At 38.9% G+C, this 26,691-nt stretch overlaps 1 protein-coding gene across 16 annotated transcripts in view; it reads right to left on the bottom strand.

Moving 5' to 3' along the window:
* LOC117235840 (bromodomain adjacent to zinc finger domain protein 2B-like) overlaps positions 1-26,691 on the bottom strand; it is a 229,468-nt gene that overhangs the window by 51,446 nt on the left and 151,331 nt on the right. For all 16 annotated transcript variants that reach the window (XM_033498246.1, XM_033498256.1, XM_033498255.1 and 13 more), the window contains one exon: positions 12,904-13,072. In XM_033498246.1, the coding sequence (XP_033354137.1) occupies positions 12,904-13,063 (160 nt within the window). In that variant the 5' untranslated portion in view covers positions 13,064-13,072. The remainder of the gene's footprint in view (positions 1-12,903; positions 13,073-26,691) is intronic.

Below are 26,691 nucleotides of genomic sequence, written 5' to 3'. Positions count from 1 at the left end.
CGTCGACGTGGAAATACCGAGTTGCCTTTAACAGTCGCGTTGAAACAAACATTGATCGTAATTGGACGCAAAACAGAACAATAAGTTAGAAAATGATCGCAGTATTATCATGGAAATTATGTTGAAATATTGTAGAATTATTATTATATTATTATTATGGAATACAAGACGAAATTGTTAAAGAATTATCAGAAAAATTATTATGAAATATTATACAGGGTGGTTGTATTATTTTATTGAATTAGGTATGATCCCTATATTATTACGTTCGTGCATGATTCCATAAACTAATATAAAATAAAAAACATTGCGCGTCTGTTATTTCCTTATAAAACGAAAGAAGCTTTTCGGACAATCTGATATTAATCCAAAACTAATACAGAAGCGAGTTGTTTTAATTTAATTAGCTATTTTTCACGTCGGTCGTCTTTTTCTTCACTTGGCCCTAAATAGGGCGCATTTTTTAAATTTTCAACTACTGATTTTCTAAAAGATGACCACCTTTTCAAAACAACTTCCAGTAGCGTGAACTGGGTCTTGTACTGCACTTATCCTTTTAATTAAAGGTATGATAAGCATATCATAGTTATTGTTTTATTTATTCTTACACATATGTACACCAATATTACAAAGTTTAGAATTACTAAATGTTTCACAGAATATAACAATTAAAATGAAAGAAGTAAACACAGAATACTGGTATTTTAGAAAACTTTTTAATATACAGGGTGGTTGGTAAGTGGTGGTACAAGCGGAAAGGGGGTGATTCTACGCGAAAAAAGAAGTCGAAAACATGGAATAAAAATTGTTCGGTGGAGGCTTTTTTTCGAGAAAATCGACTTTGAATTTTCGCTCGGTACGCGTGGACTTTAACGGATCTCACTGCAGATCGTTGTCTCTATTGACGTTATTTTTTTAATTTTTAAAATTTTTTTTAAAATTTTTTAATTTTTATTCTATATTTTCGACTTTTTTCGCGTAGAATCACCCCCTTTCCGCTTGTACCACCAGTTACCAACCATCCTGTATAATTATAAGTCACAAAGTATTGATTAATAAGCAAGGTTTTATTTTTTAATAAAACGATCTACTGATTTTCGCTATGACTTTATTTCTTCTTTAGCTAATATATTTAATACCTAAAGAACACGTCACATGTAGAATGATCATACCGGCGTTTAGTGTAGTCGTTAAAAAATTCGTTTGATCACATGGAACACATCAGAGGCCCCTGTAGGCTACTCGAAAGCATGTGTTACCAAAAAAGACAAAAATCTTCTTGAAAAATATCTCGCGGAGTCGTAGATGGAGAACTGTCGTCGAAAAAAATGGTGCACGTCTTATTCTATGAACACAAACATCCCGGCAAGCGCCAGAATGACGATGAAAGCTGCGAGAACTACCACGTCTCACGCGTCGTTCTTGTGAAATAGAAACGCGACACGCTCCACAGGAGGGTGAACCCGCGACCGCGGTTATAAACTCGAAGGAATGCGTACGTTTCCTTTTCTCGATTTTTTTCGTCCTTTTTGAAGAGACAAGAAAAGGTATCATAGACATTGTGTGGAATTATGTACTCTACGAATGGATAATTATTGAAAATTTCACCATGAAATTACACATGGATGCTTCATCTTTGTATCTTCAAGTTTCAATTGCTATTGCAAGTTCCTTGAAAGAGGGTTTCAAGTATTTGCTGGATCACTCAGATTCTTTTCACATTCGTTGATCACATTGCAGTTCCAAAAATAAGTAAGAACATTTTGTCAAGAATCGATGAAATCAGAATGTGATGGACGATGTAGCTGTAGGTGTCTCCTTGTAAAATCAGACGCCAGTTAAACTAAACGCGTTTTATCGGTGCAAGGAATTCGATGAAATTATTAAGACAGAAGAATTGATGTTGTAAACTATGTCGAAATAAAGTTCTGTATTCCACATGATCGTACGGCACGAAGCTAGAACTGCATTTAATGGAACGAAATCTAGGCTCTCGTTTGATTAAATGCCCTCCTGCCGTCTGACTCTACTTACCTCAACGTAAACTGTTATTACATGAATGAAGGTAATGAAGAGTATCAATAAACTACTATTACATGAACTGTCTATCTTCCAATGTATTCAAATAAATCAAATTCTACCGTAGAACTTCTCGAATTTATTGAAACAGCAATTCATATTCACAGTCTTAACATTCTCCAATAGAGATAATATTAAGTTAAGTATTATTAAGTATTAGTAAGTATTATTAAGCTTCTTTATTCGTTATAACGTACAATCTGTTTAATGGAATTCTCGTGTTATTTTAATACTTCCTCATTGATCGTTATTTTAATTAATTGAATAAACCAATGCGAAACTGACGATCAGAGAAAGCGAACAAGTACACCGCGGTTTATAAAATCCTTGGTAATAAAAATCGTTCGTAACAGACGCGAAGTTTCCCTCTGCGTGAGACACAGGTAGCAAAGAGTAATAGGTACACACGTGAAGATCTTGAGAAGGAGAAAATACCTCGTGGCGAAAGTTGCTACACATATACTGTGTATTTCACCCTCGAAACGGCGAAACAAATATGCCGAAGTAACTCGAAAACCAACGTTTCTTCCCCCTTCGAATCTTACAAATTGGAGCAAACTTGCTGCTCCGATTGCTTTACGTATTCCATACGAACCATCGGTGAAACCGCGGAAATGATCCACATGGTGAAAATGAAAAATTAGAAGGTTCGACCTGGACTAGCGATTTGATATCGTAGCTGCTTTGCAGAGACAATGATACTGCGCTATTCGCAGTTTAATATGTGCAATAGCAGGGTAGCACTCTGGTGCGCATTGCATCATAACAGACATAAACCCGTCGAGTCGTACGGCGTCACAGGTGTGGAATCGCCACGACGTCACATCGTTCATCTGCTTCGACCGAAACAAGGAAATCGATCGAACTCGGAGCAAAGGTGCTGAGAGTGACAAAATCTTTAATTTCAGACGATTGAAGAGGTTGCCGCAATCAGAGGACAACTCGATTTTCCGGTAATTTAGCTAAATCGATAAAAGTTGATAACGGTGTTCGAGTGATGTGGCGATTTCTTAATTCCATCGAGCAACGTATCAACGTGTTACTATATATACTGGAAAATTGAGTAAGTGTGTCAATCGAGCAATACGTCGCTCCGATTTCCCACTGGATCCATAGATTAAAAAACGCAACACACTTTGACATTTCGGGAAGCGTGGCAAATAACTTGCTAATTACTTCTGCCGACTTTCTACTCGTAAAGACAAAACTTCTTATAATCTCGTACGAGCAATCTCCTGCTTATACCGAAAAGCCAGCTCGTCAACGGCGACCAAGCCGGACGAGAACCCGATTTAACAAGAAAAAAGAGCGAGTAAGACGAGACTGAGAGTCGAAGGCGAAAAGAGTAAGAAGGAGAGAAGAAGGAGGATGTAGAATGGAAGCGAGAAGGCGAGCCGGTTGGTATTGGGCACGGCGCGTACTCCGGAGGGTAGGTTCAAACGAAAACTCCGCCGCGTCCAACGAGTTTGTATCGAGCGTAGGAGGCAAAAGCGCGAGCGAAGCTGCGGAGGGTCGGACCTCTGCGAGAGTCGTGGCCTTTGCGATAGAAAGAGACCGAGGTAGGATGCTAGAAAACCGTTGAGCACGGAAGAGGACAACGTGGAGAAAAACAGGAATAGAGAAAGATACGAGATTCTCTGGTCTCGTGGCGGAGCGCGATGCTGCTGCTTGCTGCAGAACGAGCCTGGGACGAGGGAAACGAGGGATTCTGGTGAAGGGAGGGGAAACTGCCGCAGACCGAGGCCATGGTAGGCGAGGTGAGGTGGCAATCAATAAATATACAGAGAACCGGCAGGGAGAGAGAGAGAGAGAGAGAGAGAGAGAGTGGTAGATCGAGCCACGAAGAGGCGGCGAGAGAAAGAGAAAAAGATAGGGGGTGAAAGAGAAGGGTGGAGAGGAGCGCTCGTCGCGTCTGTCCGACCGTCGGTCCGTTCTTGCGTCCCCAAAGCCCCCACGAATCTAACCGACGCTCGTTCTCTCGCTACAGAGAGAGAAAGAAAGCGGGACAGGGATACGATGGAACGAGACTACGGGAGAGTAAGAGAGGTACGCGGCAGAGAAGGCTCTGGAGAGAGGCTTTGGTTGAAAAGACAGGGACAACTGAACAAACAGGGCGAGGAGAGAGAGAGAGAGAGAGAGAGACAGATGGGATACAGGGATGCGAGGAGAGGTCCAGAAAACGCGAGGAGGGACAACGTCGCGTCGGGTCGCGGAGGTGAGGCAACGAAATAAACGAAATCCCATCCAACGCGATGGAACCAAGGATAGAGGAAGAACCGTTTGCCAAAGGGACACACGAACACTACTGTTTGGCGAATTCCGAACTTCCTCGTAGTTTCGTGTCGACAGAATTTCTTGCGGATGAGGAATCTGCGAATCGTTTGGACGTTGTTCGGTAACTATCGTGAAATACCATTATGGATGTTGCTGGGTAAATATTACTAATACGTTATCCTGGAAAATCTTACTGTTTTGTCAGAGTCTTCCATGTTTTTTCTACTACGTTGCACGGGACTGAATTCATCGATGTTTTGCTATGATCGTTTAATCATTAAAGTTTCCCTAAATCCTGCTATTCTCCTCTCTTCGTATAACTCGAAATGGTTGCTGTATTTTAATAAATACAAGTTTTTGGTTTTAGTGTTCGATACAACATTTTACCACCTTTCGTGTACTCTTTTTGTAAAAATTTTTGTAAAAATTCGAGAAAAAGACGAAGATATCTAGAAGAGAAACAGCAGAGTTAAAGCATTGAAAGAAATGATACATACTGAAACAAGAATCACATTGGAAGAGAAAAATTCAGATACCGTAGCTGACTTAGTAAAACATGGCTCGGTAAGCAAAACTCTTATTCAATGTAATGTTCCATTATACCGCTACGTAATAACATTTCTGCTATAATCTTTAGTTATTATTTTTTCACTGGGTTTAATTGGAGGAGGATCGGTAATCGGTACTTGAAGCCAGTGAAATCTTCTTGGAGCTTGACCAGCGATCGCGATCTATGCTTAACGATAGTCGAACGATCCTTGTAACGGTATCGTGGTAGCGCGACTGTAATTCGAATCGCGATGAAGATTCGATAATTAACGTATAGAGCGGATGGCGAATGCAGCCGCGCTGACCAAACGATCGATTCGATTGGAACAATCGGACCGTGAAAGAAAACGCAGGGGAAAGATATTGATTGCTACTGTACGAAAAGTCGCGTCGTCCTGTTCCAACTTCTAGCTACGATTTCCGGCTGAACGGTTCTTTCCAGACATTTCCTTGCTGTAACGTGTCTTAAGTTTCCTCGAGAAAAAAAATGGTCAGTGGAAGAAATGGGCTGAATAATGGTAAATAAACGTCTAGAATATAGTAGTGGTATATCAATTGAACAGGATTCTTCCTTTGTTAACTGATCGTTGTTATGTCTAGTTGTCGTTGGAATTGATTGGACAAGGCGAATAATTTATAAAAATGATTAATACTAGAATTCAAACGATTCAATTGTAAATCAATTCACGAGTCAAAAAGCTGTTGAAGTGAAAGAATTTCAAGAAGAAAAATATATATTTTTACGTTCCCAGAATTTTTTGTTTATCGAAGCTCATATAACAGAATCAGAAAAATATTTTGATTATTACTGGCATTTAATATTAAATGTACCTGATGTATGTCAAATTTTCTCTTCTTCAGCGTCATTCATCATCGAATTGAATTTAGTGCATAGTATTGAATATCCAAATTCAAATTTTGATATGTATCGATTCAATACCTCGTTCCATAGCTGGTCAGATAAGACCTCGATGCGTGACTAGTTAACAGTAACGCGTATTTGACGAAGCATAACCCTGAAACGATGCTCCTGATAATTTTCCCCGTGACCCGAAGCGACACCATTTTCTTCGATCGATGTGGTGTCATTCTCTGACCCTTGAACACGAATATCGTCAGAAAGCGTAAGTTACTGCTGCACGTATTAAGTACTCTGCAAAGTATCGAAGAAAATGTGAAAAGAAGAGATTTCACGATATTCCATTGCATGTAAATTTTGCTTTAGTATTATGTCCTATAATGTTATTATTGCAAATGCAATAATAACTTCCCTATTGTATTTTTCAGCTAACATTGAATAATGCAATGCGTTTCATATATAGCATTCATATTAATAAAATTAATCGCGTTTCAGTGATCTTATTGATATTTCAAATACGAAAGAAGCTCATTGATATTTAAAGTACGAAAGAAGTGAAATTTCACTTATGATAATTGTCAAGGTCTCGCCTCTGAACCATGTTAAATTGAGTTTCCTGAAACAAGCGAGTCTGTAGGTTTACGCCTCTTTAAGAAACTGGAACTCAAACGATTCACAGTGGACACACTTTAATTAGTTAATGGCAGCGGAAACGTAAGATTCATGGACTAATTAAAACCAGTGCTCAAAAAGTAACTATTCTTCGCCGCTCGAGAGTAAATACTCGAATTAAAATATGGCAGAATCAGTGTCGAAGTCGCGTGTATCAAAAGTGAAGTAAAATACGAAAGAAGCTCATTGATATTTAAGATACGAAAGAAGTGAAATTTCACTTATGATAATTGTCAAGGTCTCGCCTCTGAACCATGTTAAATTGAGTTTCCTGAAACAAGCGAATCTGTAGGTTTACGCCTCTTTAAGGGACTGGAACTCAAACGATTCACAGTGGACACACTTTAATTAGTTAATGGCAGCGGAAACGTAAGAATCATGGACTAATTAAAACCAGTGCTCAAAAAGTAACTATTCTTCGCCGCTCGAGAGTAAATACTCGAATTAAAATATGGTAGAATCAGTGTCGAAGTGGCGTGTATCAAAAGTGTGTTCAGTGTGTCGACGACGACGTGGATTCAAAAAAAAGAACAACGTCAGAAGGATCCTCGAATCGAAGAGAAAAGGCTAACCGCCTACTGAGAGCGTAGGGAAGGGCTCGATCGCAAACGTGCAAGTAGTGCTAATTAAGGTAAGTGGCCGAACAGGTCTCTCCTTCCTCAAGAACGCGTTATATAGATACATATATATATATATAGGTGTATATATAAAATACGAAGGCTGGTTCGACTCCTTTGGAAAAAATAGCGTTAGAAGGGGTCTTGGGTGAGCATGAACGGAAACGAGAGAGAGTCGGGTGAAAGAACAACCCACCCACGAGAAATATCCGTTTTGCTGTGAACGTGCGACTACGGTATATGGGAAACACGTAGGAAACCGTACGCGCGTAATCAAAATTCTGTTTATTAAATAACATTCGTAAAGAACATGGTATAACAAAAACCGAGTTCGAAAATTCAAACACATGTATTTAGTAGAAATCTCTTCCTTTTTTCATTTTGGCATCAGCTGACTAAACTTGCATACGGAGGTACATGGAAACGCCGTTCGTTTAGATTAACAACGACGATATTGAAAATGATCAAGTTCGATTGCCCATCCACCACATCTTATGTGCTGTACACAATCTTCGTGGCTTACTCCATATTTCTCGTGTTAACATACGTAAAGGTCATTTTCACTGTTTTGTCTTGTATTTAGGATCGTTTGCTCTACACCTTTCGTTCGTCAATTTTTATTTCTACCTGTTACTACCAAAAGATTTTTTTTTTAATGATATTTATTTAATCCAAGATACAGTTTTAAATACGTATTGGTATTCAGAATAAACGGTGAATTTTTGTAATGATGTGTTAGGCAAAGGTACCGATACGCGGCGGTACGACGTAGCTATACTATGTTATGTGTCGGTGCTTTACATTTTTTGTGTTTAATACAATTTTTGGGTTTGAGCCGCTGGGGAGCGGAGCTTTTATATGATATTGTTTTTTTTTTTTTTATTTTTTCTATCCTGAAAACTTGGTCCCAAAACAGGACGCTTCGGTACTACCAAAAGATTGAACGGTAATTTATGAACGATAACGATACTACATGACGATTTTACTCCGCGCTATTGTATCCCAGAACTGAAAACACTTGTACCCCAGAAGTAGGCTACTGTTAGGCTACATAATTGGCAGTGATCTTGGAAACATTACGTAAATGAACATTGTTATCATATTTATTCGTGTAACTTACCTACCGGCAACCAAAACGCTATAATACGCTTTTGATTATCGTGGAAAGTAAGATCGGAACACTTGAAAACACAAGAAACTTAATAATTCACTGCAGCATGTGTGTTTCGTAATAAGTTTCTATTGAAAAATGCTTCAAATAAAATAAAATGCAAACGATGATTGTCAAATGGTGGTCGTTTTCTTCGAATAAGTTATGGAAATAAGTATGATATACGGTTTCGCCCGTATATCAAAACTGAGCGAAAGTTGAACGATCTCGATGCTTGTTCAAGGTCTGAAACTTGGAGAAATAACGTCTGTGCAAGTTCGTTCCCGACTCTGTTTCGTAGTACGCCGTTTGCGTTTTCCTCGATGAGGAACACACACTTCGTGGAACTTGCAGAATGTGTTGAATGATCGTATACACCTATACAGTTGTGTTATTAATGTGTCGGAGAACGTGCGCATTTACAGTGATTCACGATATCGAGAACGCATATTCGAGAATTGTTCCGACCGGAAATCTGGCTTTGCGATGTCGATTATGCCGATAATACGTGGCGTCTGCAAGATTTCAAGGTTGATTTTACAAGGTTACCTTCAGTTATCTGACAAATTAATTGTATTCGTATTATGGGGGGAAGTTTCTCTTTATCAATCGCTCGCTAAAATACATCTCTCCTTTTGCAGAATTTTCTACCAAATTTTCACGTGTGAGAGATTTCAAGGCTATCCTTTAACCCTTTCAGGACTGAATGATACGTAGGTTATGGGAAAAGTTACTTTCTATTAAGGGGGACTAAGGTTAATTCGTACAAAAATAAGGCACGTTTTTGTGAATTATTTGTGACGACACAGTTAAAAATCTCTTTATTAAAACCGATAGTGCATTAAAGTGTGATATTCGAAGAATATTGTATAAAATTTTCACGGAGAAATATTAAAAAATACGGCAATGGCAGCAATTATTCGGACGTGTCTCGGAAAAAAGTAGAATTGCTCATAACTTGGTGCTGGATCATCTGAAATCAAAGAATCGAAGTTCATTCGTTAGGTAACAGTTTTCCCCAGGTAACGCTGGCAGGGTTTTTCGAAATTTCAATTTTTCACTTTTTTGGAACACTTTGAAGGGATAAGTTAACCGATCTTGCGAAAATTTGCGGCTAATTTTCCCTTCAAAGTGTTCCACAAAAGTGAAAAATTGAAATTTCGGAAAATCCTCCCAGCGTTACCTGGGGCAAACTGTTACCTAACGAATGAACTTTGATTTTTTTATTTCAAATGATTCAGTACCAAGTTATCAGGGGCACCGCAATTGCTGCCATTACCGTATTTTTTAATATTTCTCCGTGAAAATTTTATACAATATTCTTCGAATGTCATACTTTAATGTACTATTGGTTTTAATAAAGAGATTGTAACTGTGTCGTCACAAATAATTCACAAAATCGTGCCTTATTTTGTACGAATGAACCTTATCCCCCCCCCCTTAAACGTTGATAAAAGAAATACACTTTTGCTGGTGTCGTTTAAAGAAAATGTAATATACCAACGTTATGATTAATTTTATAAGTTAGTTAGTCGATAGTTTGTTAAACTACAATGTTTAAACAGGTTAACTTCGTATAATGAGAATGTCGCCTCTTTATGACAGGAAAGGATTCTAATTGATTACGATTTATAGCTTTAACTTGAAATACCTGAAGCGATAATCACTATGAATAGATTAATCCGGTTTAGCATAATGATATAGTAACGAAGTATGGCAGTAAACTTTTAATATATGGATACCTAGGTAAGTTTCAAGTTACAATATAGGGGGTTGAGGGGAGAGTTCGACAACCTTGAAACGGAGTGAGAGTTGCTTTTTAAAATAAGTAGGTACTCCAGGTCACGACCTTGAACTTGAAACGTACTTTCCAGGCTCTTGATACTGTGCATTTTATGAATGATAGAGTGAAGGGTTCGTCGAACTGATTTTAAGAGTAGAGTATTCATAAACCTAACAGACTTCTCGTGAACGAATTTGATACTTTCATGAAGTAGCTCCCTGGTACACAAGTCTTGGCACAATTTTTCCATTAGTTTTGTTGAGGTTATTCGATGACAGTAAACAAAGAAACTGGTGGATAAATTGTAAGGTAGAAAGTATATTTAAATAGAAGTGTAATTATAAGTAGGAATACAATTTAAACTGGTCCAGATCCGCGCGCTAGCTGTGTTACCCAATAACTGAAAACCCACGTCGCCTGTCTACTGTTTATGGTCTGTCTTCGTCCCAGTCTTTTGTCTACGCGCTGTCGATGGCTTCGGTGCTTGAGAAAACTAAAAAGACCAGACGTAGAGTTATCTTAGAAGTGGTGACCACTTCAACAAGTTTAAAAATTGAAAAAAATCCAGTACACGTATACGCCAGAAAATTACATGCCATTAACCCTTTGCACTGGGAATTTTATTTCAATTTCGTTAGCAGCAGCTCCCAATGCATTTTAGTGTTTTATTCGAAATTTACTTTAACTAAAAACTAATAACAATTTAAATAAACAAAGGAAGAAGGAAATTCACTTAAATACCAGTCTTATCCTCACTATTGTCGTATTTTGTAATTTTTAAGTGTATATGTAGCGGCACGTGAGTTAGAGGACAATTCAAATCGTGTTATTGTTTTGCCTCGGAGATCAAGATCGTTAGGATACACGTAACGTAAGAATAAACAAACTCCGAGCAAAACAATGTCGTCGCTACGTGTAACCGTCGAACGAAGACGAATTTGAATTTTCCGACTTTCCCCCGACCAGTATAAATAAGCGAACGCGATCGCAACGAAAGGATTTACGGTCAATTGTCGATCAGTTATCAACGAATTATCAGCGATCTAATTAACGAGTCATTAGCGATCCTGTTTTACGACTTATACACCGTCTTAGTTATCGGTATAGTAATTTATCATTTTAAATATATTCCACGGTTTCAACAACGAGCAATCTCGGCCATTAAACGTCACCGACCAACCATCTTCTACACATAAACCTCTACAAATCGGTGTGAGTTGAACACGACTGAACAACCTCTACGAATATATCTTGAAACAATTTCCAGGATACAATCCTGCTTTTCCTTCGCACGTTTTACAAAAAAGGCTACGACTCGACAAAGAAACTGCTGAGATAAAAATTAATGTCGAGTGAAAAGGGTTGATATAACGGTTATCTTACTGAAACGTATGTGCAATCTAAAATAATCTACATAATTTAGACGAAATTATCTACTGATTGCCTATATCATATGACTATTTTGCTAAACGTGGGAAATCTAAAACTTTCGAGTATTTTCATATATAAATATGTATATATACACACGATGTATGATAATATTAATAGAAATTCGTAAATTATAAAAATTGCAGGATTTATCGAATTGATTTCGGAACAATTGATATTTCGATAACCTGTTGATACTTCAACATCGTAAATACAGATCGTTGTAAACACCAAGTGTATACCAACTATAGTAATATTTATTCGTTTATAGATAAACGAGGTACCCGAAAGGGAATTTATATAGCGTCTCCGCGATATTTCGCATTAGTGCAAACAGCTTGATTAACGGCAGCAAGCAAAAGGGATTACGTCGATAATTTCATTCAATATCCAATGCTTTTCAGCATAGATCATGTTTTTATTAATCGCAGCGATTTCATTGGTTCTCCTCGTCTTTCTCATTCGAGCTATATTTGATTCTTACAGTCTGATCTTACAGAGTTTTGTAGAATTTTAAAGATGCTTCGACATTGCCTGCGTTCTATCCAACGAAAATACATTTATAATCCCGATAATGAATAATAACGACTCGTTTTTCCCATTTAACGGGTTACGAGAGTCTGAAACGAGTTAATTAGACACTTGGATATGATAATTTATGTAGAGATGGAATAAATCTCTATTAGATTTGTAAGAACTAAAAAAAACTCTAAAATCCTTTGGTACGCGACTGAAGAAAGTTTTAATGAAGAAAAAGCGAACTTGACGAATTTATTATCTCTTTGTGCAATGAATTATATGAAATCAAACAGTAGCATATCATTAACAGAGTTCTACAACTTTACCAAAATAAAAGATTTCCTAATTTCGACCAAAAAAATTATTTATCATATTTAACAAAAAGAAATCTTCTGCCATGATTATTTGCCAAAACACGGAAATCGCTCCAGTTCTCAGAAAAATACTGTAAAGGAAAACCCATCGATCACGGACTAACGTATAAATCGTTGAAATTTCAACACGTCCAGGAATTCCACTTTAGTGTAATTAGCTCGTCTATTGCCGGCCTATCGATCTGCCAAGACGCGCGTGTCAATTAAGCCGCTCGGACCAAGAGGACTCGCGTTGTAAGCCTAGTAACGTGTTAGTGTATCTACGTATAATCCATGTCATTGGAAATATCCTTATTGTGCGCGAAACGACTACGACGACATAAACAGGCAAGACTTTCTGGATTTTTGGAAATTGCACAAATTTTTGTACAAAATTTCATCAACTTCCTGTGTTTTTTGGGCCAAAGTAGATAAATGTTGGGTGACTTATCAACGGAAGTGTACATATCTATATATGCGACAACTAGATCTCGGTAAGAAGAACGTGCGCACGAGATACAGAAATACAGAAAAATATATATCGTGGAAGAAAAAAAGAAGCAGAAGGAGAAGCTAGAAACGGGGAAGAGGAAAAAATGGGGGAAGAAAAATTGGCTTACCACCGAAGAGCGCAGTCGGATCGAGCAACGGATTGGCCTGGTCCGCCTGCAGTTTCTCGGAGGCGGAGGTGGCGCCTGGAGTCGCCGTGGCCGCCGCTTCACCTCCGCCACCTCCACCGCCCCCGCCACCTCCGCCCGATGCGGAGTTCTCCTTCTCCATGCCAGTCCCCTGAAAACGAGCATCAGCGTTTCGTTAGAACCGTTAACTTCGTGCCACCGCCGTATGGATCGTTTCCCCGCCGGGTAGACGCTCGCGATAGAAGAATAACAGGGATGGGGAACAGGACGGAGGAAGGTGAACATTTTTGCCGTGGAAACTGATGGCACTTGGTAACAATGGCCAGGAAGTTTTGACGAGAAACGAACGACAGGTTCCTGCTTCTTAAGTTGAATTTTCTCTCAAAGAGATTACGATTAGGATTTTTATGCAAATTTCCGTGTTCTCTGGATATACGTCGATGGACATATGTGATTGAGATTCGTTTTACTTATCGAAGATTAGAGTAAATTAAGTGGAATGTCTGATTTGGATATTTTATACAGTTTTATGTATCACGTACATGCACTTTGTGTATTTTTGCTGTTTTAAATTTCACGTAAATCGGTAGCAATCTGGATATTAGACCTTGTTTCGAGGTTTTTTTATTTAGGATACAGAGAAGAGAATTTTCAATGAAATATTTAGGTTACATACGTATATATACGGAGTGATCGATGAATGAAAAGTCGATAATAGTAAGGCTCGTAGTAACGGAACAATAGTACTATTTGTTTTCCTTTCATTCTTTCCAAACCACCGTACAATCATCGGCGAAGGTCTTCGCAGGCCTTGACCTTTCAGACGTCGAGGTTGCGAAGAATTATAGAACTATGGCGATTACATCTCGTTTAAAACTCAACCTTATTACGTAAGCGATATACTAAGACTTTAATAGATAACTTGTATTTTATTATCGATAAACAACGATATTTTTGACAATGACTCACAGCTTTAGAATTATCCAAAAACTTGCAATTCTCATAGAGATCACAGATAGAACATGTAATCGGACAAAATGCAACCAGAAGCATGTAAAATCGAACAGTTATTATATTTGTAGAAATTATTGTATTTTCAAAGTCTAACTTTTATTTAATGAAATTATTATCACGTTGATTCGATCTAGTTGAAAGAAGAATAAAAAACTATTTTCCTACCGTTTACCTCTTTTTCCAGTGAATAAACCCAGCTCGTTTAAAGAAAAAGCAGAGAACAAGTCGTTTCGAGACGACTTCGTTCCCCGCCGTATTAACGTAATTCATAACACAATACATAAAAATTGAAAGTTTTCGAGTAATTATGGCACACAGTGTATATAGATGGAAAAAGAAAAGCATCGTGTCTGCGGAACGTCTGGATTCCGGTTAATTATGTTAATACGCCGACGCGGCGCGGCGTCTCGAAACTCGCGAAACATTCTTCTCTCTCTCCTTCTCTCCTTCCCCCTCTTTTCTACCTTATGACGAAGAAAGAATGTGAAGGTGGGGGAAGGTAAAAATTCAACGTTATTATTTCAGTCACGAGCATACGTAAACACGTATGTGTGTCTCGCATGTTCATTCGATGACTGTTTACCAGTCGAAGAAAGGCTTCCTCGAGCGCTTTAAATAAAGGTCGTTCTCCCCTCCACTATTTCCCCTCCAGCGCTTCAATCAGCTGACTGGCACACTCCCCTCCCTCGCCGCACAGCTGTTGTATAAATATACATCGTTACAACGTTGAGTCAGGTTAGGCTGGTGCTAGGCTAGACACCGCACCAGCCACTGGCACCGTTATTATCATACACTGTTGCCTTACGTATAGTAGTATAGTTAACGCGTATCGAGCTCGACAACGCGAGCAAATATATTTACTTACATACATCGCGTACTTCTCTCGCTACTTAACATATTGTTGATCTATTAGCGCGTGAAAAAATTAACTCGTGCAAACGTACATTTCCGTAATTGAACAAAGAACGAGGCGAATAAATTTTTAAAATTATTTTTAAGGAAATTTATGAAATAGAACGCGCGAAACCTATAATCGCGATTTTATGTAATTTTATGCAATTACGAAAGAATATATTCATTTATGTAAATATACGAATATATTCAATAATTAGACCGGTTGACGAATACTATTGGCTAAAGTTTTACAGTTTCTTCTACGTTACGTTTCCTGAATGCTGATCACAAATTTTTCCTCTATACTCTGCTATGCAAACACAAATATATTTCTGGCTAAACAACGGTATTTAAACGTATGCGTGTATACACGGTGTTGATAAATTGTTGAAACGATTCTGCAAACAAACATGACGATTAATACGCAAAAACGTGGTTTCAGATTTATTTCTCTAGTTATACGAGAAATGACTACGTATATGTAATAAGAAAATTGTAATAAGATAATTGTGTTTATTCATTTTTATTTTTTTATTATATATATTTGTCGGAGAAGAGTCAGGAACAGGGTTGTGGGCGTTTGATAGACCTCCCTTGGAGTTGGCCATCGTTGTGTGATAACGAAGACGCGGCCTGATGCTACGAGTATGGACACTACCGATTCGACGATCAGCAGCGGTGATTGGGCACTTGCGATGTTAGCGACGTTGGTCTTAGGTTCGATGACGAATCCACGGTCAACGGGATGGAAGAGATACTTGCTCTAACTCAAACTCACGGATCGTCAGGCCCTGCTCCCTTCGTCGGTGGGATCTCAAGAAAGAACGAATCTTCGTCCCAATGATGCCACAGAGGAAAACTATGATGGGGTGTGTCTAAGGTGACGAGATCATCGGATCCGTCGGATATAGCTCTCGTTTCGAAAGTAAGGGAAATTGACGTCGCTGTCGATTGGTCAGTTTGGGACAAAGACTGTCTGTCCGTTTGGAAAATCTTAATTGCCTAAAAAACCCAGGTTTTATAGCGGGTCCTCGGACTAACTGGACTTGTGCCGTGTACGTGCCTCAACATCAGGTATTCATTGTCCGAAGGAACCGTTGAAATGTTTTACTGTCAAGTACCTCTATTGGTATTTCTTTTAACCAGGGTCATACTCCACATCTTTGCTAGGCGAAGCGCCCGTCCCGTTGACCGCGGCTACGTTCGGCGACTGATGGTCGCCTTGAGCCCAAGTTTATTATCACAAATCGCAAACAAGTACAATTGGGCAGGATGACGGCAAATTGTTTAATTACGACCGTAAACTTTAATTGCAATTTTACGAATTTTCCCGAAGTTCCAGAGGGACGGCTCCGGTGTCCTTTCATCTCCGACATATTTAAAAGAAAAAAGACGCGGTAGTTTGAAAATTAAAGAGATGTAAGCATATGGAGGAGTAAATATCTTTAGTCGAAAAGAAGAAAATTCTTGCACTGATTCGAGACACCGTGAAGAAAGTCTACAGTATCGGGAAGCCTTTTATTCCTAATCGAAGGACGAAGCCGTGTGGAAGCCGTCGATCGCCGGAAATTGTCTTGGACCAGCGCGCTTTCTGCGTTCCGGGGATCGATGGAGCGCTATCTACCCTCTGACGCGTCCAAAATCGACTTGCAACCGTGTCATCGACGATCGATGAACCCCCGACATTCGACGAAGTAAGACGCAGTACTTGAATTGTTTCGGTTACGGAACATTCGGTCGATTGATTAACCCAATTCTCAATGCCATACAAAACAATGTCCAGTCATTCTGCATGACTTTACATTTCGACACAATTTGTATCATAAGTATGACGACGTTTCTACGTTTATTATTAGAATATGAAAAAGTAGATTTTCATAAAACATTGTATTTTACAAATGTATTACAAATGTATTAGGTTGTCCGAAAAGCGTCTTTCTGTTGCAGACACGTCTTTTACAATGACGCATCTATATGCAAACATGAAACCTAATCCGTCGAATGTTGTGAGTTTTATTTTGAAAGAACAAAATGGATCATACGTAATTCGATAGAATAATATAAAACGGGGAATGTCGTACTTCCATTATTTCCTTATAAAACGAAAGATACTTTTCGGACGACCTAATATGTGCGTGCACAGCGTCTCGTAAAACAGATGAATACAATTGTTCCGTTGATAGTGTGATAAAGAAGATGGTAAGACAAAGAGAATGCTGAGACTCGTGCAAATGTATATCGACGAATATCTTGCAAATCACAGATTAAATAAATCTGAAACTATTTTGATATCAATTCTAAGTGTAATTTAAGTGTTGCTACACATTTATTTCGGCGATTAAGAGCCGCAATTCCCAACAGATATAAATTTTTATAAAATATAAAAGTATAAAATATTATCAATATAAAATTGGAAATATTATATTAATAATATAAATATTTATATTAATAAATATTAGGTTGTCCGAAAAGTGTCTTTCTGTTTCAGACACGTCTTTTACAACAACGCATCTATATGCAAACATGAAACCTAATCCGTCGAACTTTGTGAGCTTTATTTTGATAGAACAAAATGGATCATACGTAATTAGATAGAATAATATAAAACGGAAAATATTGTACCTTCATTATTTCCTTATAAAACTTTTCGGACGACTTTGAGAACGACAAGAGTTGTAACGAAGACAAATAGAAGAAACACGAATTAACAATTAATAAATTTTACTATTAGAATTATTATTCTATCAAATTTTTTATTCTTCTTCTGCAAAGCTTGTATTACGACGATTTTCACCGGTAAAACTGACGGATCTTAGACTCTTTACTTTTACTTTTAACTATCAGAGATATTCCAGTGTTTTTGACAAAACGAATGCTAACTTTTATTGAAATGGAAATACGGCTTTGTACACTATTTTATTTATAATATATCATTTTAATTAAAATCATCTATAACCGATACTAGTGTTAAAATCAATTCAAGGCTAAGTACCTAAATAAAGTAACCTAAACCTAATCTATTTATTTCTACTCTATCTTAACACATTGTTGACCGGCCAGGAGGTAACTCGTGTTTTCATGACCAGACGTTGCCAACCGGCCACGAGAAAACTCGTGATGCGCTTTTTTCGCATCAGCGTCGTTTTCTCAGCGCGCTATTGTTGATGATACAGTGCAATTGTTGGTCAACATACCTCGAGCTGTGTCTCTCGCTCATAAGACCCGTCAGGTTGCGTCCTTTGTTGTAAACAAAATTTCAACGATGACGAAACGTACCAATGAAGAGTCTTTCAATGAATTAGACGCTGATGTTTTACCTGATTGTCCAAATGATTGTGAATCAAATTGTGGTGACTTGGAAAATGATACTGTATCGGAAGATAGCGAATCTGATGTTAGGTCAGCAAAATATCATTAAACCTACGTGTATATTACAATACAATAAGCACACGGAGGGGGTAGATCGTGCAGATCAGTTTTTGGCGAACAGCAGTATTTTACGAAAAACTTTAAAGTGGTCGAAAAAATTAGCATTTTTTCTGATAAACTGCACCTTGTTCGATGCATATAAAACGTACTGTACCTATCTGCCAAAAAATAAAACGAAATACACAAAATTTCTACTGGAAGTAGCTAGAGAATAGACAACTGTGGATTCCAAAGAACGCAGCATTGCACCTGACGCTTCTCGAATTTCTAAAACAGCTTCTCATAATGATGCACCCTTCAGGCTTTCCGGACGACTGAGAAACCACGTCTTAGAAAAAATAGTCACTGGCAGAAAAACAGATCCGACTAGAGCGTGTAGAGTATGCTCTTCGAAAGAAAAACGCAGCGAAACTGGATATATTTGCAAATGCTGTTGCGTGCCATTACACGTAGGTGATTGTTACACTGTTTATCACAGGAAAAAGAAATATTAAACGTTGAATAATAAATAAAATTTATTAAAGTTTATTTATATTGTTTTACTTGCACATACAATTGCGAAATAATAGCCGGTGACATGAGATAAATTGACAGTAAAATTGCCGGTCAACAATGTGTTAAAATTATCTATGTATGATATATTTGGATAACCCGTTGCTAAGCTCGGCTCTAAGAAAATCTACGCTTACAAAATAACCTAATAATAGAAACAATCCATCATACTCTCTGAAAACACCATCGGAACTGAATGGAAAGCCTCGTAGACTGAAGATGGTTGCGACGAAACTTCCATACTCGATTGTACGTGTCCAACCGGGCATGATACTTTCGGAATACCAGTGAACCGCGACGTGACGACCCCTCGACCCCTCGACGAAGTTGCTAAAAATTCGCCGCTTACAAGCAGCACAATATTCCCCGGATACTTGTTTCATACGGCGAATACCGAAGTGACCGTGCATGAGCGTCGAATTCCCGGTAGTCAACGAATATCGAGAAACGAGCCTCTGTTCGACGCAATGCTGGCTGCACTTCTCCTGGCTGCCCGGTTTTCAGCCGCGCGAGCACTTCCAGACGCTCGTAAATTGGCGAAAGGGAGAAATAAAGTGAGACGAAGAGAAGAAGACGAATAAGAAGAGGGAAGCCTTCGGTCAACGAGAGAGAATCGAAGGATGGTCGAGAGGAGAGAAAGAGGCAACGAAGGGAAGCTGAAGAGCCAGAGGCGGCTGCGACCATCGATTTCTCGACCGGTGTTACGCTCCTTCGACTGGGAAAAACTTGCCGCTCGACGATCCGCTATGGCTGTACGCGGTGACGAGAAAAATGCTCCTTGGGGAATTTGTTATTAAGACGCACACTGGGTGTGCTGGAAAAACTGAAGCAAAGTTGCGAAGGTAGAAAATCATCGAAACATAAAAAGACCTTCTAATTATTTGCATTGAGACGACTGTAGCTTGCCAGGTTTCTGGGTTCAAACGAACAATGGCTTTAATTACCAAAAATATTCAATGTCGGAGGAACTATTTTAAGATATACACTGGAGGCGTTAGGATCAAAATACAGAAATAAATATTCGACGAAACGAAAGGATTTTTATTCTTTGGAACGATGAATATAGCTCGTCGCGAGATTTTTCCATTGAAATACGTGGTAGCTTTAAAAATATTTAATGTAAACGTCTATGAATAGTCAAAGAACGAGAAGTAGGTAAATTATATGTTAGGATATAATTGTCATTTTTCTGTATAATGTCATCGGAAGAAAACAAATTGTGAGTGCGATTTTTGCAAGTGTCAATCGACACAGTCAGCTACGAATCGATAAAATGGCCTTGCGGAATCTCAACACTGACCGATGGCACAACGGACAAAGCATAAATCACGGAAAGCGTTAACCTAGATTCCGTTCCTTGAAACCACGCGTGCATATCAATATCACGAGTTTGCAAAATTTCATGGAAAAAGGGAAGGATGGATTCACGTAAATCTAACAATAAGAATGGATCGACTGCTTTCAGTACGATAGCACAATTTCTGTATCACTTCTACTTCGCAATTGTTATAATATTTTCCACGTAATATAAATGCGAGTATTTAAAAAAATATAACAAACCTGCTTTTCATACGAAAAATATAAAATAGCAGGCTTAACTTTTTTACAATTGAATTTTCAGGAAATTTTTAAAAGTTTTATCTATCGTTTACGATAAAAACGACACGTATCTTCTGATGTTCTATAAAGAAGATACGACGCATTAAGCTTCAAAATCAGTTTTACTGAAAACAAATATACTTAACATTTAATTAGTTAACAATCTGTGAAAGGTTTAACAAATGAAATTTTGCATATCAGTAGAATGAAAATATTTTCTTAACCTCTGTACCAGAAAGAATGAACTTCAAGCTAATATTTTTATTCGAACGCATCGACCAACCCCTTGAAGAACGCGACGGAGGGTGGAAAGAAAAATGGAGGCCTCTGCGAACGCGACTGGGCCATGGTGTAACAATAACATGGAAATAGATACAGGGGACGTCGTGTCTCATATATCTTGCTGAACACACGGCTACACAGAGGGAAAGGCCCTTTTTCTTCTCTGCTTGTGCCATCGCGCGAAAAGTTTATCGGTTATTGCCAAGCATAGTGACCCAGACACGACTATGAAACTTCCTCCAACCCTGCGCATATGGACAAAAACTTTACCCCTTTCGTGATTGACTGTGCGCCACGTGCTGAGTGATTTACAGTAATTCAAGAAAGCATTTTCTCACTTATTCAAACTTTTTACCAATTTGTATATCGTATTGTACCTGCTACACGAAACACTTAGAAATTTTCTTAGCGTTGAATGAAATGCGGTTATTACGATTACATTATGACTATGTATAAAGTTTAAAATGCGTATAACATGTAAAAAAGTGCGTAAAAAAGTAAATATCTTTCGAAAAAACATTTCAATTGCGCGTAGTTCTTCGAAATTACGTATTTAATCGAATTAATTTCTATTGAAATATGTGTCGTTTCGTGTGCTACACTAGATTAGCCGTGTAGTAGTGACACACATATATGAACACCATATATGAAACCTCTGAAAGAACAACTGCGCTATCAAATTTGAAACGAATCGAATATCCAACACGATCCTTTCAGACATGTATGTATATCGAATTTTGTACAAATTCCGCATCGACCAAACACAAAAGAGAAAACCGCACAGCATACCGACCATATACGGTGCTCATGTCCACGATATTCCTCTATCCCTTAATTCTCACAATTCAGCAATCTTCGCCATTTTTCATTCGCAATTCTTTCTGCGATTCCTCTCGCCCTTATTTCGACGAAAGACACAACTCGTTGACGGAAACAGATTCTACAAAATCGAGAAAGTATTCGGTTGCCCGAAAAGTGTCTTTCCTTTACAGACACGTCTCTTTTACAACGACGCATCTTTAGACAAACATGAAACCTAATCCGTCGAACGTTGTGATCTTTATCTCGATAGAACAAAAAGGATCATTCGTAATTCGATAAAATAATATAAAACGGGAAATATTGTGCATCCATTATTTCCTTATAAAACGAAAGAAACTTTTCGGACGACCTAATATGTGCGTGCACAGCGTCTCGTAAAACAGATGAATACAATTGGACCACAATTGTGGTAGTGTGGTAAAGAAGATGGTGAGACAAAGAGAATGCTGAGACTCGTGCAAATTTGTATCGACGAATATCTTGCAAATCACATATTAAATAAATCTGAAACTATTTTGATATCAATTCTAAGTGTAATCCAAGTGTTGTTACACATTTATTTCGGCGATTAAGATCCACAATTGCCAACAGATATAAATTTCTATAAAATATAAAAGTATAAAACATTATTAATATAAAATTGGAAATATTATATTAATAATATAAATATTTGTATTAATAAATATTAGGTTGTCTGAAAAATGTCTTTCTCTTACAGACACGTCTTTTACAACGATCTTTATACAAACATAAAACCTAATCTGTCGAACGTTGTAATCTTTATCTTGATAGAACAAAAAGGATCATTCGTAATTCGATAAAATAATATAAAACGGGAAATATTGTGAATACATTATTTCCTTATAAAACGAAAGAAGCTTTTCGGACGACCTAGTATGAAACAGATGAATACAATTGGTCCAGAATTGTGGTAGTGTGGTAAAGAAGATGGTGAGACAAAGAGAGTGCTGAGACTCGTGCAAATTTGTATCGACGAAGATCTTGCAAATCACATATTAAATAAATCTGAAACTATTTTGATATCAATTCTAAGTGTAATCCAAGTGTTGCTATACATTTATTTCGGCGATTAAGATTCACAATTCTCAACAATTTCTACGTAATTCAAGACACGTTCCTAACGACCAAGTAGATAGTTTCATTTATAACAGTCGATATTTCATACGAATTAGCTGTTTTAGGATTGAAAAATTTCTAGAATAGAGTTACAATTGTTTCTAGAATGATTCATGCGTTAGGAAACTGTCTAGAAGATGTCTCGAATTACAAATTTGTATCTCCACTTTCACACCACTTTTTCAAATTTAAACTCATATAAGAGAAACGCAGGAAAATTCTCGTTATTCATGAAAGCAAATAAACGAGATTCGTATTTTTTAACGATAGAATAAAATTGGATAGGTTCATCAAATTAAATATAAAATAACATACATCAATCTAATATGGGAAAATGGTGATATTCGGTGTTTCGGAAAATCTAAAAAAGAAGATGGTAACTTTTAATTTTGATACGCCGCAAAATTGCCAGAAGATAAATTACACGGGCGTGAATAACGAAGTGCTGGTATCCAGAGGTACGAGAGAGCGGATGATTTTATATCTTCGCTAAAATTTTACACGTTTGTTACGCGTTGGTACAATGTTCATTCGACAAAGAGAGAAATGATTTATTTACCGATCGACGCATATGATAAACCCCATCGTCGGTTATTTGCATAATGATTTATATTTTATTTGTTAACTTTGATCGTTTAATCAAGACCGCGCGTATTTACCGATTCTGTGTTCTTTATCAACTCATACACACTCCATTTCCACCGGTGTCCATAAATTTCTAAATATTTTTCATTAAAATTATCATGAATCTTTCCTCTCTGTTGTTTCCGCGCGTTTCCATCGTTACGACTTGCACAATTCATCGACGCGATACGAAAACCACCCACCTGTATTTTCCTGTTGCGAAAACGAAAACGAAGAAGCCATGTACCTTGTAACTGACACGCAGATCAAACTACGATCAACGACGAACAACAATTTTGGTAACGCGAGTTCTCCATAAAAGTCGATCTCTATCCGAAAAACGCCTCCAGGAAGCGTGGATAGTTTTTTTTCTCGTTTTATATTTCCAACAACGGAACCATGTTCCATTGGAAAAAGCCTGCCACTGCGAAAAAATGTTTCTAATAATTGCTGGAAAAATCCGCAGGCCGACCGATCAATCAATAACGGAGAACGATATTGTTTTGCGACGCTATCGATGCACATGCTAGTCGGATACTCGTCTGACAGCAGGTGACGGTGACAGGTGTCAATTTCGAGGTGACTGCTGTCAAGGAACGTTACCTTCTGTCATCGACGTTAAATTATGACCGTTTTCCCAACGCGAATCTTGCCGCCAGTTTAAATGCTGTTCCCACTTGTTTGAAGTATTCTCTTCAATGGATACAAAACATGGTAGAGGAACAGACCACGGGAAACATGTCGCGTGTGTTGACACGATATCACTTTTCGATGGATCACAGATCATATAGGAAAATGAGAATCCTTGTTTAACTTAGTCCTTTGGCTAGCAAGGATGATGTTTATTTGTCTAAAAACTTCAAGATGGATTGAGCTATACGAAACCAAGGATATTAAAGACTTTAAAGCTGTAATGTGCATATATATCGAATTGTCGACACCTGTACAGCACAGAACATAACGATTCTAAACGTTTGATCGACGTTTGATCCAGCATTTATGGCATTTGTAGGGCGAAATCAAGATTCATTTTATTTTCATTTACCCTTTTTTTAATCCTCGAATATTAGCACAACGAATACCATGACGTAGCAACAAAATCCTGTTGCACGTAACGACAAGTCCAAATAAAATGTTCCTCCACTGACCAACATCTTCCTGGAAACAAAAGAACAATTCCTCAAGATCTAGCACTCGAAACTCTGCAGCACAGCTCGCGACATTTTAATGCCCTCGATCCTGAATTTACGAAAACTAAGCCGAATCTAAGGAAACCGTGCTTAAACGCAAGAAGAAGACTTCTCGTTATCCGTGGGTAACGAGTCGTGTCTCGTATCGATGCCAGACAGCCTGCCCCTCTACACAGGCATCGGCTCTGGTTCGATCAATTTCCACGCGGAGCGCAAAGAATTGCGCTTCCGCCGTCGAAGCCGCTGTCACCGGTCTCTGCTATCCTCCCCCCCCTTTGCCGCATCTGCGTCAATTACAGACGAACTTGGTCGGTTCTCCACAGAGAAGCAAGAGAGGAGAACAGCGAGAGCGAGGAACAGAGACGGGCAACATACAAACGAGAGGGATGGAGAGAGAGAAAGAAGCAAACAGAGGAAGGAGGGTGGTTGGAAGAGGAAAGAGGAGCGGTTCGCTCGGATATACGTGGCAACGAGGACCTCGGATCTTGATGGTTGCGCGTAGCAGAGGCAACGGTTACGAGATGCGTTGGTGTGCGGCTCCGGAGAGAGGAGAGACCGGGCCAGCAAGAACGGCCAGAGGGACAGGGACGGATGAACGAGGCGGAGAGGCGGAGGGTGACGGAGATGGAACGAAGGGTGGCGGTGAACGCTGGCGAACGTGCCAACGGGAGGAGGAAGGGGGTGCAGAAAAAGGGAGGAAAAAAGAGACAGGTACGCGTAGAAGGAGAAATATACAGGCAACGCTCGGAGAGCACGGCGACCGGAGAGAGAATTCAGCGAGAGAAAAAGAGAGAACGAGAGATGTGGTCGCAGGAGGCGGTGGAAGTGGAGGAGGAGTAGCAATCAATACAGAGCCACCAGAGCAAAACCATCCCTCGACTTCTATCTGCCTCTCTCTTGCGCTCGGTTCCTATCGTGGTCTCGCTATCTTTCTTCTTTAACCTCCACCATCCCTCTATCTCCGTTTCTCTCGCTCTCTCTACCCCTAACAGCCACGAATACGACGGTTATATGGATGCTATAGGGCATAGAGCGTCGCTAACAGGGACTTTCGTACGCTTCCACTCGGCTGTGTTGGCCCGGTGGTCTCTTCTCTCTCTTCTCTGTGTATCTCTCGCGTTGTACACACCCGCGCGATCCGGTTCCGTCGAGAGCGACCGCGTCTGCCGCTGCTGCTTCTGTTAGCTGCCACACGGCTCTCTGTGTGCGCATCGACTCTCTCTCCTCTCTGTGTGTTGCTCGGGTTACCTGCGATTATGAGCGATCGTGCGTGCGCCAGTGGACCGGCCGGAGCTCGGAACGCGCGCCCGAGCTACGCGGCTCCGATTTGGCTTGCAAAGAGGTGGTTTGGGTGTTTCGATGAACCAGCGCGCAGGATACCAGCGAAATAATTGGATTTCTCTTCTTTCTTTCGTTATGTCTTTAAAGAACCGTTTCCGTAAATTTCACCCTTAACTACTAATGCAGCACGATCAAATGCGTTAAACATTATGAACATGGATATAGTCTTTTGCCTTTGCGAATTCACAATATAATTTGTAAGATATTCCAACGATAAATGCCCGCATAGGGTAGGTCATTTATTAAAATCGTCTTAACAAATTCCATCGTGCTATTAAAAAGGAATATATGGTTTCACTTAAAAAATTAATTTCACTTTTTCCCGCCACCACTCGATCTACAGAAAACAATTTCCACCATTTGGTTTCCTCCATCGAACAACTTTTGTAGAAATATTATTTTGGTAGATTCAGTTCCTCGCGAGCTATTCTTTGCTACTAGCTTGTGCGTCTCGCGTTAAATTGGTCGTAAACAAATCATTAAGCAGAGGGTTAATATAATAAAGGAATGATAGACAAAGAAGACACTTCTTAGCAAATGAAGTTAACTGGAGACAGATCGTCGTTGTCATGAACAATACTGCGTTCTTGAACCGATAATAATTACACCGCGTGGTTCAATGCTGTGCGCATAATTCAAGGGCGAAGAGAAAGGTTGCTTAGTTGGACGTTCACGATCCCCGTGAACTTGAATTCGCAAGATCATGGACCTTGACTCTGCCGACTCGCTAAACCTTCCATTAATGAAACTAGCGTGAAACGCTTCGATCACTGCGTAAATTACATTTCCTTCGATCAACGAGTATAATGCGAACAGAAGTCCAGGCGAACAGTCACGGAGGATGAGGATTTGTCAGACATACAGACGCGTGACATTTTAAACCAGA

This window comes from Bombus vosnesenskii, unplaced genomic scaffold (assembly GCF_011952255.1).
Source record: "Bombus vosnesenskii isolate JDL3184/JDL3185 unplaced genomic scaffold, Bvos_JDL3184-5_v1.1 scf7180000013320, whole genome shotgun sequence".
In the NCBI taxonomy this organism is placed as follows: Eukaryota; Metazoa; Arthropoda; class Insecta; order Hymenoptera; family Apidae; genus Bombus; species Bombus vosnesenskii.
Note: the sequence above shows the minus strand (reverse complement) of the source record. Positions and strands in the feature narration are given on the sequence as shown.